The 14,525-nt window shown below is 41.2% G+C and overlaps 1 protein-coding gene across 1 annotated transcript; it reads right to left on the bottom strand.

Annotated features, from left to right (window-relative positions):
* Positions 1-4,035: 4,035 nt before the first annotated feature.
* On the bottom strand, positions 4,036-11,822 carry FAM163A (family with sequence similarity 163 member A). The gene is made up of 2 exons (XM_044672427.1): positions 11,730-11,822; positions 4,036-4,434 (listed from the first exon to the last, which is right to left on the bottom strand). Exons 1-2 carry the CDS (start codon positions 11,820-11,822, stop codon positions 4,036-4,038), a joined length of 492 nt encoding a protein of 163 aa, XP_044528362.1.
* Positions 11,823-14,525: the final 2,703 nt, after the last annotated feature.

Below are 14,525 nucleotides of genomic sequence, written 5' to 3'. Positions count from 1 at the left end.
TTTACCAGAGGGCTAAGCAGTAAACCATTTCTTGCCAGGTGGTGGGTGTGAAAGGAAGGACACATTTTCCAGGATTATAGAGCATAGATTTAAAGCTGGAAGAAACCTTTGATGTCAACCCCCTCATTTTACAGATGAGGAAACTGAGGCATATGACTTGCCCAGGACATTTGAACCCAGCTTTCCTTGACTTCGAGCCTGGTACCCTAACTACTATACTGTATTGCCTCACAGACCCTGCTTCCTCTCTAGTTTCTTAACTAGGAAGGTCTTAGAGGAGGCATCCATTTCCTTTCCTGCCATCTTCCTTGATAGGCTACCTGTCTCTGTTAATCTATTCCTAGAGCCTTTCCAAGGACCTTGTTCTCTTCCCTTTCCATCAACACCTTGGAAATAAGGAAACTGTATTGTTCCATTTCCCTGGGCACTAATTTGAGTGGTGACTATGACCTGGAACCACAGAGGTAGAAACATATTAAGTGGCAAGTGGAAAGATCTGCCTCTTTCCTCTTAGCCCCCATTCCACAGCTTTTGTACCCTCTGGTTACAAGCTCAGTTACACATTTTAAAGGTCCCATTTCATAATTAAACAATGGATTTCATTTGGTTGTGAGTGTGTTAATGGGGTGGAAGAAACAGATGGGTACAGATCATTGAGTTGATGTATTAGAGTGGGAGGTTTGGTACTGGTGGAAGGACTCTTGAGTGCCTGAAGGGAGATCCTAATTCAACCCAAGTGAAAAGCAGCCTTCCCATCAACCCTTAAGGACACAGGCCAGCTTAGCTAGTATTTCAAATTCTTCTTTTATTTCTGATGTCCAACCTGGATTCACATCCAAGTCACTGATGGAGATGAGACATCTGGAACAAGGTGAGGGAGGAGAATAGGACTGAAGCCCCATGTGGTCCCCAAGTCTCCTCTACTCATTCAGGATGTGACTTGAAAAGTGTAAAAAATCCTCAAAACTGCTTAGACATTAAGTGGAATTCTTTTTCTATTACTACAACTAACCCACCTGGTCATGATTATCTTGGACTTTTAGTTCCCAACAAACTGAGTGAAGACAAAGGTGAGATGCTCTAGGATGGTGATGGTGAACCTTTTAGAGACCAAATGCCCAAAGTGCCTCCTCACACTGGATGGGAGCTGCCCCTTTACCCCAGACAGGGGAGGGAGGAAGCACTCCCATTGGGCAGATGGGCAGAAGGGCGGGTGATGTGAGAAATATCCTCAGGTCTGGTGGAAAGGGGGAGGGGAGCATCCCCCTCCAGCATGGGCACCATAGGTTTGCTGACAGGGAGGGCGGGCGTGTACATATATGTAAGAGACCTAAGAATCTCCTAGATTCCCTAAACCTAGATTAGGGGCACCTAGATTAAAAGGAGGAACAAATGAGCACTTAATGGTTTATGACCAAGAAAAGGGCCCAGGTAAATTTTGAAGGTGGAAAGATGCAGGAAGCAATATCATAGGTTTATATAGTGTCACTCTAGGTACATGGGGAGTTTTTTCACACAAAGGTAAGAAGGAAATAAAGTAGGGCTCCATGGCATGGGGGGACAGAAGGGCAGAACTACAGAATAAGCAAGGCACTGGTACCAGTTGGTCAGAGGCTGTTAAGCCCACCTTGGCCCAGCTGCTGAGGTCAAGGAATCCTGATGGTATAAAGGGCTGTATGAAGCCTGATAGTCACCCACTTCACAAGACCAGACTGAATGTAGAGATTCCCAAAGAAAGATGTTTCAAGTTACGATATCATTAATATTTATAATTCTCAGAAAAGTTAGGCCATTTCCATTTCATTTAGGATTTAAGAATCTTACTGGATTTATATTACTATCTCTGCCTCCAAACCCCAGGGGTCAGTTGATTGGGTCAATCTACACAATTTACAAGAAATGTCCATCTGAAAATATTGGGTGCCAAGGAGGAATTTCAGGGCGGAGAACCATATCCTTTTAAAATGACAAAATAAATGTCTCCCACAGAGAAGGGATTCCCTCCTTTCTAGGCCCTTCTCTTCAGTTTTTGCATCCAATGGCAGGAAGACGGCAGGTACCCTCTGCCATGCTTCTTATTACTCAGTTGACAGCACTGCCCTCCAGGTGTGATAGAGCATGGGTTGGGTGGGAAGAGAGCTACTCAAGCCCACAGATAATGCAGCTGGAAGCATAAGAAATGGACATTCCTTAAAAGTGTGAGTTGAATTGAACTGAATTAAATACATAATAGGAGTTTCAGGCATCCTTAACCTGAAGGTATTGGCAAAACTTCTCTGGGGCATCTGTTCCCAAAACACAAGCCCAGTGGCAAGGCAAGAACCTTGAGTAAGTAACAAATGGGGATGTCGAAAAAAGGATTAGAATTGCAGTAGGCAGTGAAGTCTACTTGCTCAATGAATTCATGTTCTTAGATTGTTTCACAACATGCGGTGCTGGTCTTACTTGGAACGAGCTGCTGTGGGACGGTGCCTTTTGCTAGTACCTTCCTTGCTGGCACGTGTGGGCAAAAGCTCAGTGAGAAGTTGACGGCATTGCATAACCGATGGCTTATTCCTCTGCTTGTGCTATCACAGTGGGTTGATCTACCTTAATTACTCAACTCAAATGCTAACGTGAAAGTTGCACATTTAAGACTGAAGAAAATCTCTGGGCATATCATGACCTCTTGAAGGAGATGTGGTAGACTCTGTTTGACCTTTCAGTGACTGGTGTGCATATATGGGGGCCACGAGTCTTCATCCATTCTTAGAAATGGACACTGCAGGAAAAGTCAGCCAAAGTTTCATTTTTTAAGCTAAACTTTTAAAGTTCTGAACAGAACTGAATGGAAGAAAGAAAGAGACAGAGAGAGATGAGAGGGGTGTAGGATAGAGAGACACACACTAATACAGACAGTCACACACAGAGTCAGACAGAGACCTCGACAGAGGCAAGCAGAGATCATTGGCAAACAAGGAGACAAAGATATAGAGACATTGGCAGAAAAAGGCAAGCAGACACACATCCTGATGGGTAGTCACAGACCCAGTGAATTGGCAGATAGGGAGACGGAGGCACAGAGACACACAAAAAAAGACACAACCATAAAAAACAAGGTTGGAAGGTATGTTGATTCTCCAGGTTAGCAAGGCTATAAGGCTTCTGTGTGCAGTGACCAAAAAAAAAAAAAATCCTTCATGTTCTAGGACATGATTCAGCTTTTAAATAAAGCTCTGCTATCACTAGGTCTCCAAATCAACACAGGTTTTTTTTTATTAAAAAAATGGTTTGGCATGATCCAATCCCCTCTGTAAGTTTCTCCCCCACGATGAGGTCAATGCCACCTGTAGCCCATGGAAGGGTGACGGGGTAGTTTATTTGTGTGTGACATCTATGTGTCTGCTATAAAGGAACTAGTCACAGGGCTTCCTATTCAACTCTAAGTGTTAGAAGTACTCAGTCTTGACAATGATTACTATACCAGGATTACAAAATGATCAGACTATAAATTGAATTTTACCTTTGTTTCTCCCACAAAGTATCTTCCCCTCTTTCCCCTGCCAGATCCAAGCCCCCAGAATTTCTTAGCCCCTATCTTCTGAGTGTGCTCTGGTCTTCTAACAAGGACTTGTTGAGGACTCCGGGGTTTTAGTGCAGCTTACCTGGATATACCCTTACTCTGGATTCTGCAAAGTCTTAGTGAGAGCTGGGATAACCATGGGTGTATTTGTTTTGCACACAGCCCTGGTGAAGAAGGCCCACCGGTTGATAAAAGTGGCATGGTAATTAAAGTTGTGGTGAGTTGCAAACTTTTCCCATCAGGTGAAGGGGTCTCCCTGTCCCCCTCTCTCCTCCTGCTGCAATGTCCTTTCAGTGGTCAGTTGCCTCAGTGTCAGCATCACATTGGTTCTCACCTTACCCATTGACACATCCCAGAGAATCCTATATTCTGTATCAAGAAAACCTATGAAAATATACCATCCACAGGGGCAGGGGCTTCTCACTGCCTTGCTTTGCTCCAAATGGGGCAGCAGGGGGAGTGGGTGGGTAGGGTTATACTTCTGTACTAATAGCCCTTGGATTGGTAAAGGCCTCACGTCCAAGGCCTGGTCGGGTCACCGGGAAACTCTGGAGCGATGACATATTGAGGGGTGGGGGCCCCAACTCCTTGTAGCAAGTGGGAGTATAGGTGAGCCTCTCCCCACCATTGGGGACCATGTCAGCTGTCCGAATATAAAAGGGGGAGCTGTAGGGGGCACAACTGGGGCAGTGGCTCTGAGCACCTCGATGCTGGTCGGAGGGCTCACTGGGGAGGGGTGCCAGGTCACCCTGTCCATCCAGGACTTGGGAGTTGCAGGAATTGCAGGTGGAAAATCTTGTTGGAGCAGAGTGATCGTGTCCTTCTTCCTCTTCCTCGTCGTCATCAGAGTCATCTTTCTTACAGCAGTAGTACTGACCGGGAGGGAGAAAGGATAGTTCAGGTTAGTGAGCATGAAGTTATGTTTGTCCACTCAACGGACACGAATCACATTTCTCACCCACTACAATATTAGCTCCATGTGCAGGTAGAACATACTTATGGGAAGTGACTTGAGTGGTTCAAAGGGTACTCAAATTCCAATATATCTTTTCCAAAATCCGTTATGTGACCATAAAGTCTACCATTGGTCACTCTCGCTTTGAAACCTTAAGACCCCTCTTGAAAATGCAAAAATATCATTTGAGAAAGGCAATACTTCAAGCTATTATCATCATCAAAGTTTTAGCAGGCATTAGTTTTTCAGATCTAGCTAGCTGGTTAGCTTTCCCCTAGTATGGAGAAGAGTTCTGAAGGAGTGTAGGATATGGGTCAGGTTAGTTTTGATCAGGAGTGGAAGCAAAAAAAGAAATCAGAAAAACTGGGAGAATTGGACATTGTTTAGAGAAGGCAGCCAAGGGCAGTGTGAGGATGCTGGATATTTGGTGGAGATGAGGAAAAAGGAAAAAGACACTGAGAGAGAAAGGCTGGAGGAACGCTGACAACAAATTGCCTTTTTGTGGCTTAGTGATGGTCTAGCACTGACACCCATGCACGTGCAGTGAAGACACCATAGAGTCAGCAAGGAGTAATGAGTGAGAAAGGATTCTCTGAGAATTCCTAACAGCACAGAGGAGGGTGCCCCTCTTCCTCTTCCAAGGCTATGTTGTCCTCGTTCTGATTCCATCACTTCATCCTTAGCCTTTTTTCAAATGACTGTCTTTGCCTCACTGATATGAAAGATTGAACAAATATATTTCAGCATCTAAATTCCTAGGGGTACTTACATACTCAAATAGAGTCGTGAACTAATCAATCTCAATATTCCTGACAATGGGAGGAATGTCTGTCCAGTCTATGTCTCTAGTCTATATCCTTCCATATGTTCAAAGGGGATCCACCCAAAGTGCTAAACACCTTCTTCTGTTTCTCCTGACCTCATGAGGACAAATGGATGTCCACTTGAGAAATATGGGGGAGTGGGGGTGTGAGGGAACCTCAGTGTCCTCACTACTCTCTGGCCACCTTCCTCAGGCTCATAGCCTCCACTCATAGCCTTACTCTCCCCTTTACCATATGACTAGCCCATGTTTTTTCCCCTTAACTTTATCTTTTATGACTGTTCTTTGAAGTTACTCATTAGCTATATGTTACAGCTCAGACCCTGTCTTCAAGGAGCTCATATTCTCTAAGGGTGTTTGTGTGTGTGTGTCTGCATAGACAGAGGGTATTGTGTGAGTTGATTAGGTTGGGATGATCTTCAAAAAAAGAATGGCGGAGTGAGAAAGAAGGAGGCAGTCGGAGAAGGGGAAAGGAGAAGTAGAATGGGACAAATTTTCTCCCATTAAGGAGATGTGCAAGAAGGAGCTTTCAGAGTGGAGGAGAAAATGAAGGAGTGAGCAATGTTTGAACTTCATTCTCACTGTGGTTCAAGGAAGGAAGAACACACACACACATACACACTCACACACACTCTCAGCTGGGTATAGAAATCTCTCTTACCCAATAGGGAGATAAGTGGGGAAGGGAATAAAAGAATGGGATGGAGATGGTAAGAGGGAGGATGGATGAGGGAAGGCGGTGGTTGGAGGGAGGATGGATGAGGGAAGGCGGTGGTTGGAAGCAACACAGACTTCTGAGGAGGGACAGGATAAAAAGAGAGAAGGATAAATAGAAGAACATGGGATGGAGGGAAATGCACAGTTAGTGATCATAACTGTGAATATGAATGGGATGAGCCAAGTCATAAAATGGAAGCAGATAGCAAAATGGACTAGAAATCAGTACCCAACAATATATTGTCTATAAGAGACATACTTGGGACAGAGAGACACACACAGAGTTGAAATGAAGGGCTAGATCAGTTGCTTATGCCTCAGCTAAGTGAAGCACAGAGGGGTGGCAGTCAAGATCTCAGACCGAAGATGGCAAACCTATGACACATGTCAATACTGACACGTGTAGCCATTTTCGATGACACAGCCGCATGGGGCTGCATACAGAGAAGTATGGGACTGCATGCTGAGGATGAAACATTTTCTGTAGTGTAGTGTAGACATTCTGTGCACTATAGATGACAATTCTACCTATATTAACTTACTTATTTAGGTTTATTAAATAGTTATATATTACAATTATACATTTTTGCTATTTAAACTATAAATATCACAAAATTATGGTTTTTTTTTCTTGAAGTGACACACCACCTGAGTTATGCTCGATTTTTTGGCAAATTTTGACACACCAAGCTCAAAAGGTTGCCCATCACTTTCTCAGACAAAGCAAAAGCAAAAGCAAAAATAAACCTAATGAAAGAAATAATTGGGGAAACTACTTTTTTTTAAACCCTTAACTTCTGTGTATTGGCTCCTTGGTGGAAGAGTGGTAAGGGTGGGCAATGGGGGGGGGGTCAAGTGACTTGCCCAGGGTCACACAGTTGGGAAGTATCTAAGGCCAGATTTGAACCTAGGACCTCCTATCTCTAGGCCTGACTCTCAATCCACTGAGCTACCCAGCTGCCCTTGGGGAAACTACATTTTGCTAAAAGGTACCACAGACAATTAAGTAACAGTAAAAAATGTATAAGAAGTGTCTCTGATAAAGGTTTTGTTTCTCAAATATATAGGAAAATGAGTAAAAAATCTTAAAAATAGCCATTCTTCAATTGATAAATGACCAAGGAACATTAACAGGAAGTTTTGAGAAGAAATTAAATCAAAGCTATCTATAGCATATGAAAAAATGCTCTCACAATTAATTAGAGAAATGCAAATTAAAACAACTGAGGAATTACCTCACACCTATCAGAAATGACAAATGCTAGAAGGGATGAGGGAAAATAGGCACATTATGTTGGTAGAGCATTGAACTGGTCCAACCATTCTGGAAAACAATCTGGAACTATGCCCAAATTGCTATAAAACTGCATACCCTTTGATCCAACAATTCTCCTACCAGGTCTATATTCCAAAAAGATCAAAGAAAAAGGAAAAGGATCTCTATGTATAAAAATATTTATAGCAGTTCTTTTTGTAATAGCAAAGAACTGGACGAGGAGGGAATGCTCATCAGTTGGAGAATGACTGGAGAAGTTATGTCATATTGTAATGGTCTACTCTAAAGAAATTAAGTACAATACTTAATGGACTGGTGGGTGATACCTGGTACATTTGTACCTATGAAGACTTAAATTTTACTGTAGATTTAAGGGGGAAAGTATGAATGATGGAAGAATTCAATTTTCAGTTCAGATCAATGAAGATTCATTAAACAGTTACCATATATGTAAGACCCTTATTGCTTCAATATGTGTATAGAAAGATTTTCCTTTTAGAGTAGATTGAGAAATAGATTCTTATAAGTGCTCTTATATGACTATGGGCAGGCCATGATGCAAGAGATTACAGCATTAAATAATTTCTTCTGGAAATGTGAGATCTACTAGGTTATAAAGCAAACAATTCAATTACTGCCCCAGAGCCAGATGACCATCATGTTGGGATCCAGTTGTAGATACCAGGGAAGCAGCAGTCAAGGATTAAGGTGTGTGGCAATAAGGATGAACGTACCTTCATGTAATCTGCCCAGGACCCAGAAGTCCCTCATTTCTTACCAGCTTTACAATTTACTGGAGTCAGTCAATATATCCTTCTGAATCCATTTGAAATCTTTTCTATACCACCAACACAGTGCTTTGCCTGGAATAGGCACTCAGATAAAATATGTCAGTTTACAGAGCACTAAAAATACCAAATGTGAGAAACTGCCACAGATTTCTTCTTTTGGGTTGGTGGTGGGAAAGCTTAGTGTCATGTTTCAGGTAGGAGTTGGACTAGATGACCACCCCAACCCTTTTCCAACTAAGATTCTGTGACCTTATTTTGGAGAAAGTGAAAGGAAAACAAAAAAAAATATTTGGTGTGTATGTATGTGTGTCGGGAGAGAAAGGGTGTTGGGATGATTCAAACCAAATTGGGATTTTAGAACAGTTGCATTTGTTGATCAATGTTGCATTCTCAGAAACAGTGACATGAAAACCTTCACTGACATTGCTATCCTTGATATATACACAGCCATTTTTGCAGAGGCTATAAGGTAGGACCCCTAACCTTCTTCCTTTTTTTTCCATGAGCAAATTCCTTGGCCAAACAGAGGATGCTTGGTCCAAGTGGCTAGACCTAATGCTTTAGGAAACACATTAACTAGTCAACAGTTCAGAATCACCAAGAACAGTGGTGTGATAGTCTCTACTCAAAACCAACCCAGTCAAGGAAAAGAAAAATTGGGGGCTTCAGTGATCATGTAGCATTGTCAGGTCTCTGAAGGTATTCACGATAGAGTTTTTCTATACCTAGTGATCCATAAATGTACAGTTTGCTTCTCCCTGATTAACAAGATGGTAAAAAGTATTTGATGTCCAAAAGAGTCAGATTCTTCCCATATAATTGTAAGTCAAAGTCAGAGTATTTTTTATCTTCTTTTTTCCCTCTTAAAGTTTAATGGTTGAAAGTATGCATGTTTGGAGGGGAGGAAGGAAAAGCTTGGATTTTTAAAAAATGGGCTATCAGAAAGGATGAGCGGGGTTGGCTTGAAAAACAAACAAACATGGTAAGACTTATATGAATTGATGCAAAGTGAAGTAAGAAGAAACCAGAGATCATTGTGCACAGTAATGGCAATGTTGTAACAATGATCAACTGTGAAAGACTTAGCTATTTTAATTAATACAACGATACAAAACAGTTCCAAAGGACTCATGATGAAAAAATGCTATCCACTTCCAGAGAGAGAACTGATAAACAGTGAGTACAAATTTAAATATAATTTTATTGCTACCTTTTCTCCCCCTTTTTTTAGATATGGCTAATCTGGAAATATGTTTTGCATGATTTCACATATACAATTGATATCATATTGTTTGCCTTCTCATTGGATGAGGCAGGGTGAGAATCTGGAATTTATAATCTAAAAAGAAAAGAATATTAAAAATAAATAATAAAAAATAAAGTTGGAAGAGGAAAAAAGAAAATGAGTGAGGAATGAGATCGTTTCTCTAAGTGGTAAAGGTAATAATTCTTTCAAGGAACAAAATCACATTTTAGCCAGAGAGACTGCCCTAGACTTCCTTGTTTCATATTTATTGCCTCTCCCTTACTGTTTTTTCATTCTAAGGAGCTTATAGTAAGAAACCAGATTCATAGTTTCATAGATACAGAGCAGCTTAGAAGCCACCTCATTTTTCCTACAAGAGTTGCCATAAATATTTGTGTATACAAAGGTTATTTCTTTCCATCTTCAGTCCCTTCTAGATATATGCTTAATGGCATATTTCTGTATAGGAGCTTTGGGGGGGGGGAATAGTTCAATGTTGCTTTCCAGAATGACTGGATCTAGTCATACTATTACCAGTTGTGCAATAATGTGTCTCTTCTTGTGTGTGTGTGCGTGTGTGTGTGTTTAATTAAATTTATTTTTTTCCAGAGATCTATATACCATTCCCTCTTCCTCTTCACTCCATTGAGGAAGCATGAAAAAGAAAATATCTCTTACACACCTGAATAGTCAAGCAAAACAACTCCTGCATTGTCTCAATCTTTACCATGAGTCCATCATCTCTATCTAGAAGCAGATAGCATATTTCATCATTTAAAAATTTTTTTTAGGGTACAGACTTAGTAGCAGTATTACTAGGTCAGAATAGACCCCATTTCATAGCTTTTTGGCATAGTTTCAAATTGTTTTCAGCAATGAAGGCGAATGGTATTCATAGCTCTACCATTAATAACCATTAATGTATTTATTTTCCCATTACCCCTCTAGGATTTGTCATTTTCCATTTTTGTCAATATAGTTAATTTGCTACAAGCCTTCCTCATTTTGATGATTTTAAAGCTGAGGTACAGAGAAGTTAAATGATTTCTTTAAGGACTTACAGTTATCTGAGCGTGGCTTTGAACCTTGATCTTCCTGACCTCATGTGTAGGGCCTGATCCACCATACCACACTGCCTCTCATTCTCTGTGGTGACTCATATTCCCCAGTGTAGAAAGATCAGTATGTTAGCTTCCTAGCTCCACTCCTTCCATTTAAAACATTAAAATAGTTCACATTTTTATGGTGCTTTTCAGCTTACAAAGCACATTCCTCAAGAGAACCCATGAAGGAGATAAAGAATTATTATTCCCATGTTGCCCACAGAGGAGTCTTCAGCTCAGTAGTGAAATGATTGTCTACATTTACATAGCTGTCAGTGCAGCCGAGCTAGGACCAGATCCCATGTTGTGTGATCAGAAGTCCAGCCCTCTTTCCCATGCAAGTGGACGGGAATGACCGATAATTCATATTGGAAGAGAAGGATGTTGCTAGGAATCTCCCGATGCATCTTTCAAAGAGTATCCAAAGGTCAAGGTAGTTGGAATGATGCTTTTCCCACCACTCTTGAAATGCAAAGACCATAAGTTAATCTCATTCTCTTTGCTGAGCACCTAAGATTCCCCTTGCCATTGGAGAAGATACCACTCATCTCTAACTAGGTGGTGTCCTGGATAGACATTAAATGCCTCAGACATTTAAAAGCTTTGTGACCTCAGGCAAAGTCATTTAGCCTCAGTTTTCTCAAATGTAAAATGAGCATAATAATAACCTCCCTCCCAGGGTCATTGTGAGGATCAAATATTTGTAAAATGTTTAGCTAGGTGCCTAGAACATAGGAAATCCTATATAAAATTTGCAAGCTGCTATTATTATTATTTTATTATCTGTGTCCTGACATCAGTGGTTGAGAGGCAGTGTGGTATAGTGGATAGACTGGGCTTGGGTTCAGGAAGACCTGGGTTTAAATTCCTCCTATTGCTATGTGACCCTGGGCAAGTCAATTAATTTCTCTGGGTCTGTTATCTCACCTATCAAATGAAGCAAATGGGCTTGACAACTTCTAAGATTCCTCCTGGTTCTAAATCTGTAATCCTGTGTTTCATAAAAAGGTGGTGTTTGAGTGTAGTGTGCCAGGCTCAGTGTACTATAATTCCTTTTGCAAAGACAAATACTATGTCATGAGCAAAAAGGAGTTTGAGAACCATGACCTTCCAGCTTCTAAAACACCCCAACCACATCTCAAGGTAATAGAGCTAATGGTACCCAGTAGAAGATTTTTAGCTCAGCTTCCAAGGTCATGGAAAGTGGTTTGCTGTGCAGGAACAAAGCTAGTATGGGGGCCCAGGTAGTTACTGACCTGGAGCCTACAGTAGCATAGGACAGCAATGATGCAGAGCAAGATCACAGTTGCTAGAATTCCACCAGTGATGACAACTGTTCCCGCTGTCATCCGCACGATTCTCCATCAAACTCTGCAAAGCACAAGCACAAAGGCCATCGAAAGGTTGAGTCATGGGGAAATGGGAGGCAGTCATTATTGTGAAAGTCTTTGGGATGGATGTTTAGCGCCCCTGCTCTACTGGGCATAGGAGAGAAGCCAAGGTGGGGCTACAGGGAGATCTCACAGGAGAGAAGGCACAGATAAGAAGATAGTAAAATAAGCATTTATTGAGCACCTACTATGTGTCAGATGCTTCACAAATATCTCCTTTTATCTTCACATTAACCCAGTGAAGTACTCTATCACCCTCATTTTACAGTTGAAGAAATCAAGGCAAATAGATGGTAAGTATCTTGTTTAAGGTTACATAGCTAGTAAGGGAATGGCATAAGCATCTTATTTTTTTTTTCAATTTAAAAATTTCAATTAATTAATTAAGAATATTTTTCCATGGTTACATGATTCATGTTCTTCCCCTCCACCCCTTACCCCCCTGTAGCTGACACACAATTCTGCTGGGTTTTACATGTATCATTGATCAAGACTTATTTCCATATTATTGATAATTGCACTAGGGTGATCACTTAGAGTCTACATCCCCAGTCATGTTCCCCTTGACCCATGTGTTCAAGCAGTTGTTTTTCTTCTGTGTTTCTACTCCTATGGTTCTTCCTCTGAATGTGGATAGTGTTCTTTCTCATAAGACCCTCAGAATTGTCCTGGGTCATTGCATTGCTGCTAGTACAGAAGTCCACTACATTCTATTGTGCCACAGTGTATCAGTCTCTGTGTACAATGTTTTCCTGGTTCTGCTCCTTTCATTCTGCATCAATTCCTGGAGGTCATTCCAGTTCACATGGAATTCCTCCTGTTCATTATTCCTTTTAGCATAATAGTATTCCATCACCAACAGATACCACAATTTGTTCAGCCAGCCACACCACTGCTGGGGTTATACCCCAAAGACATAATAAGGAAAAAGACTTGTACAAAAATATTTATAGTTGTGCTCTTTGTGGTGGCAAAAAATTGGAAAATGAGGGGATGTCCTTCAATTGGGGAATGGCATGAGCATCTTAAAGTGCCTACCACATGCAGGACTTTTAAATATTATCTCATTTGATTCTCACAACAACCTTGGGAGATAGGCATTATTATTATTATTATCCCCTTTTTACAGATGCAGAAACTGAAGCTAGACAGAAATTATATGTCTCATCCAGGATTACACAGCTAGTAAATTTCTTAATCTGGATTTGAATTCAGGTCTTCTTAATTCCATGTTTAGCACTCTATCTATTATACCATCTAATTGGATATAAACTAATAAGTGTCTGAAGCTGGATTTGAACTTGAGTGTTCCTGACTTCAAGCACTGTGCCATTTTGTTGCCTCTAAAGAATGGAAAATCTACCATGTTCAAAGACCAAGACAGAACTGATTGGTACTAGAGTTTATGGTCAGCCTTGACTTCAGGACCTAAGGGCAGGAGAGGGTGAGGTGTGGGGAAGAGAAGGAAGAGGAGAAGCACCTCTCCAATTCTTTTGGAGGCTCCATTTCTAGTCTCCTATTTTGGACAGGTTGCCAGTGTTTATGTCTGAGGATCACAGGATTTAAATACAGAAGAAAGCTTAAAGATTACCTAGTGCAGTGATGGGCAAACTATTCCCCGAGGGCCAGATCCAGGCCTAGTTTGCCCATCAATGCTTTAAGCAATTCCCTAATCACTGCGCCCCCACATCCAGATATAGTAATTAGGGAATTGCTTAAGGCAGTTATGGGAAAACTACCTGGATCTGGCCCTCAGGGAATAGTTTGCCCATCACTGACCTAGTGCATTCACTCCCCACCTCCCACCTGCCCATTTTTCAGATGAGCAAAACTTTCCTTAGTTACCTAAGTAAGTTAAAACCCAAAATTTCTGACTCAAATCCAGTATTCTTTCCTTCCTCTGGTGGTTCTGCCTCAAACTATTCTGGTCATACTATGTCTTATTCTAGATGTAAACTCACCTAATTCTTCCCCAAAAGAAGAACTCCCTACAGGTGATCAAGGAGACTTTTAACCCTGAGTGTCACAGACCTAATGCTTCAGGAAGTAGCAAGTTTGGAAACAAGAATCAACAAGAACTGTGTTCCCCCTGGGCTGAAGGTGGTGCAGTGCTATGCAGAAGATGGATTGCATTCCCTTATGAAGCTGGAGAATTCTCAGGTGAATCAATCAATCGACGCTTAGTAAGCATAAACCAGTAAACATTTATTAAATTCCTACTGTGTGCCAGGCACTATGCTAAGTGTTGGGGATACAGAAAGAGGCAAAAGGCAGTCCTTGCCCTCAAAGAGCTTACAGTCTAATGGGAGAGACAATATGTAAACAAAAACATATAAAAAGTGAGTAATTACTTAATAGTGTGTATTAGATGCTAGGGATGCAAATCCAAAGTATGAGGTCAATCAATAAACATTTATTAAGTGCTTACTGTGTGCCAGGCACTGTGCTAAGTGTTGGGGATACAGAAAGAGGCAAAAGACAGTCCTTGCCCTCAAAGAGATTACAGTCTAATGGGGGTTCTTTCATGATATGGGGACTATGGAAATATGTAGTATATGACAGCATTGGTATAACCTATATCAGATTATTTACCATTTTGGAGAGGGAGAGAGAATTTGGATTGCAAAATGTCAGAAAACAATTTCCAACAATTGTTTCTAG

Source organism: Gracilinanus agilis, chromosome 4, assembly GCF_016433145.1.
Source record: "Gracilinanus agilis isolate LMUSP501 chromosome 4, AgileGrace, whole genome shotgun sequence".
In the NCBI taxonomy this organism is placed as follows: Eukaryota; Metazoa; Chordata; class Mammalia; order Didelphimorphia; family Didelphidae; genus Gracilinanus; species Gracilinanus agilis.
Note: the sequence above shows the minus strand (reverse complement) of the source record. Positions and strands in the feature narration are given on the sequence as shown.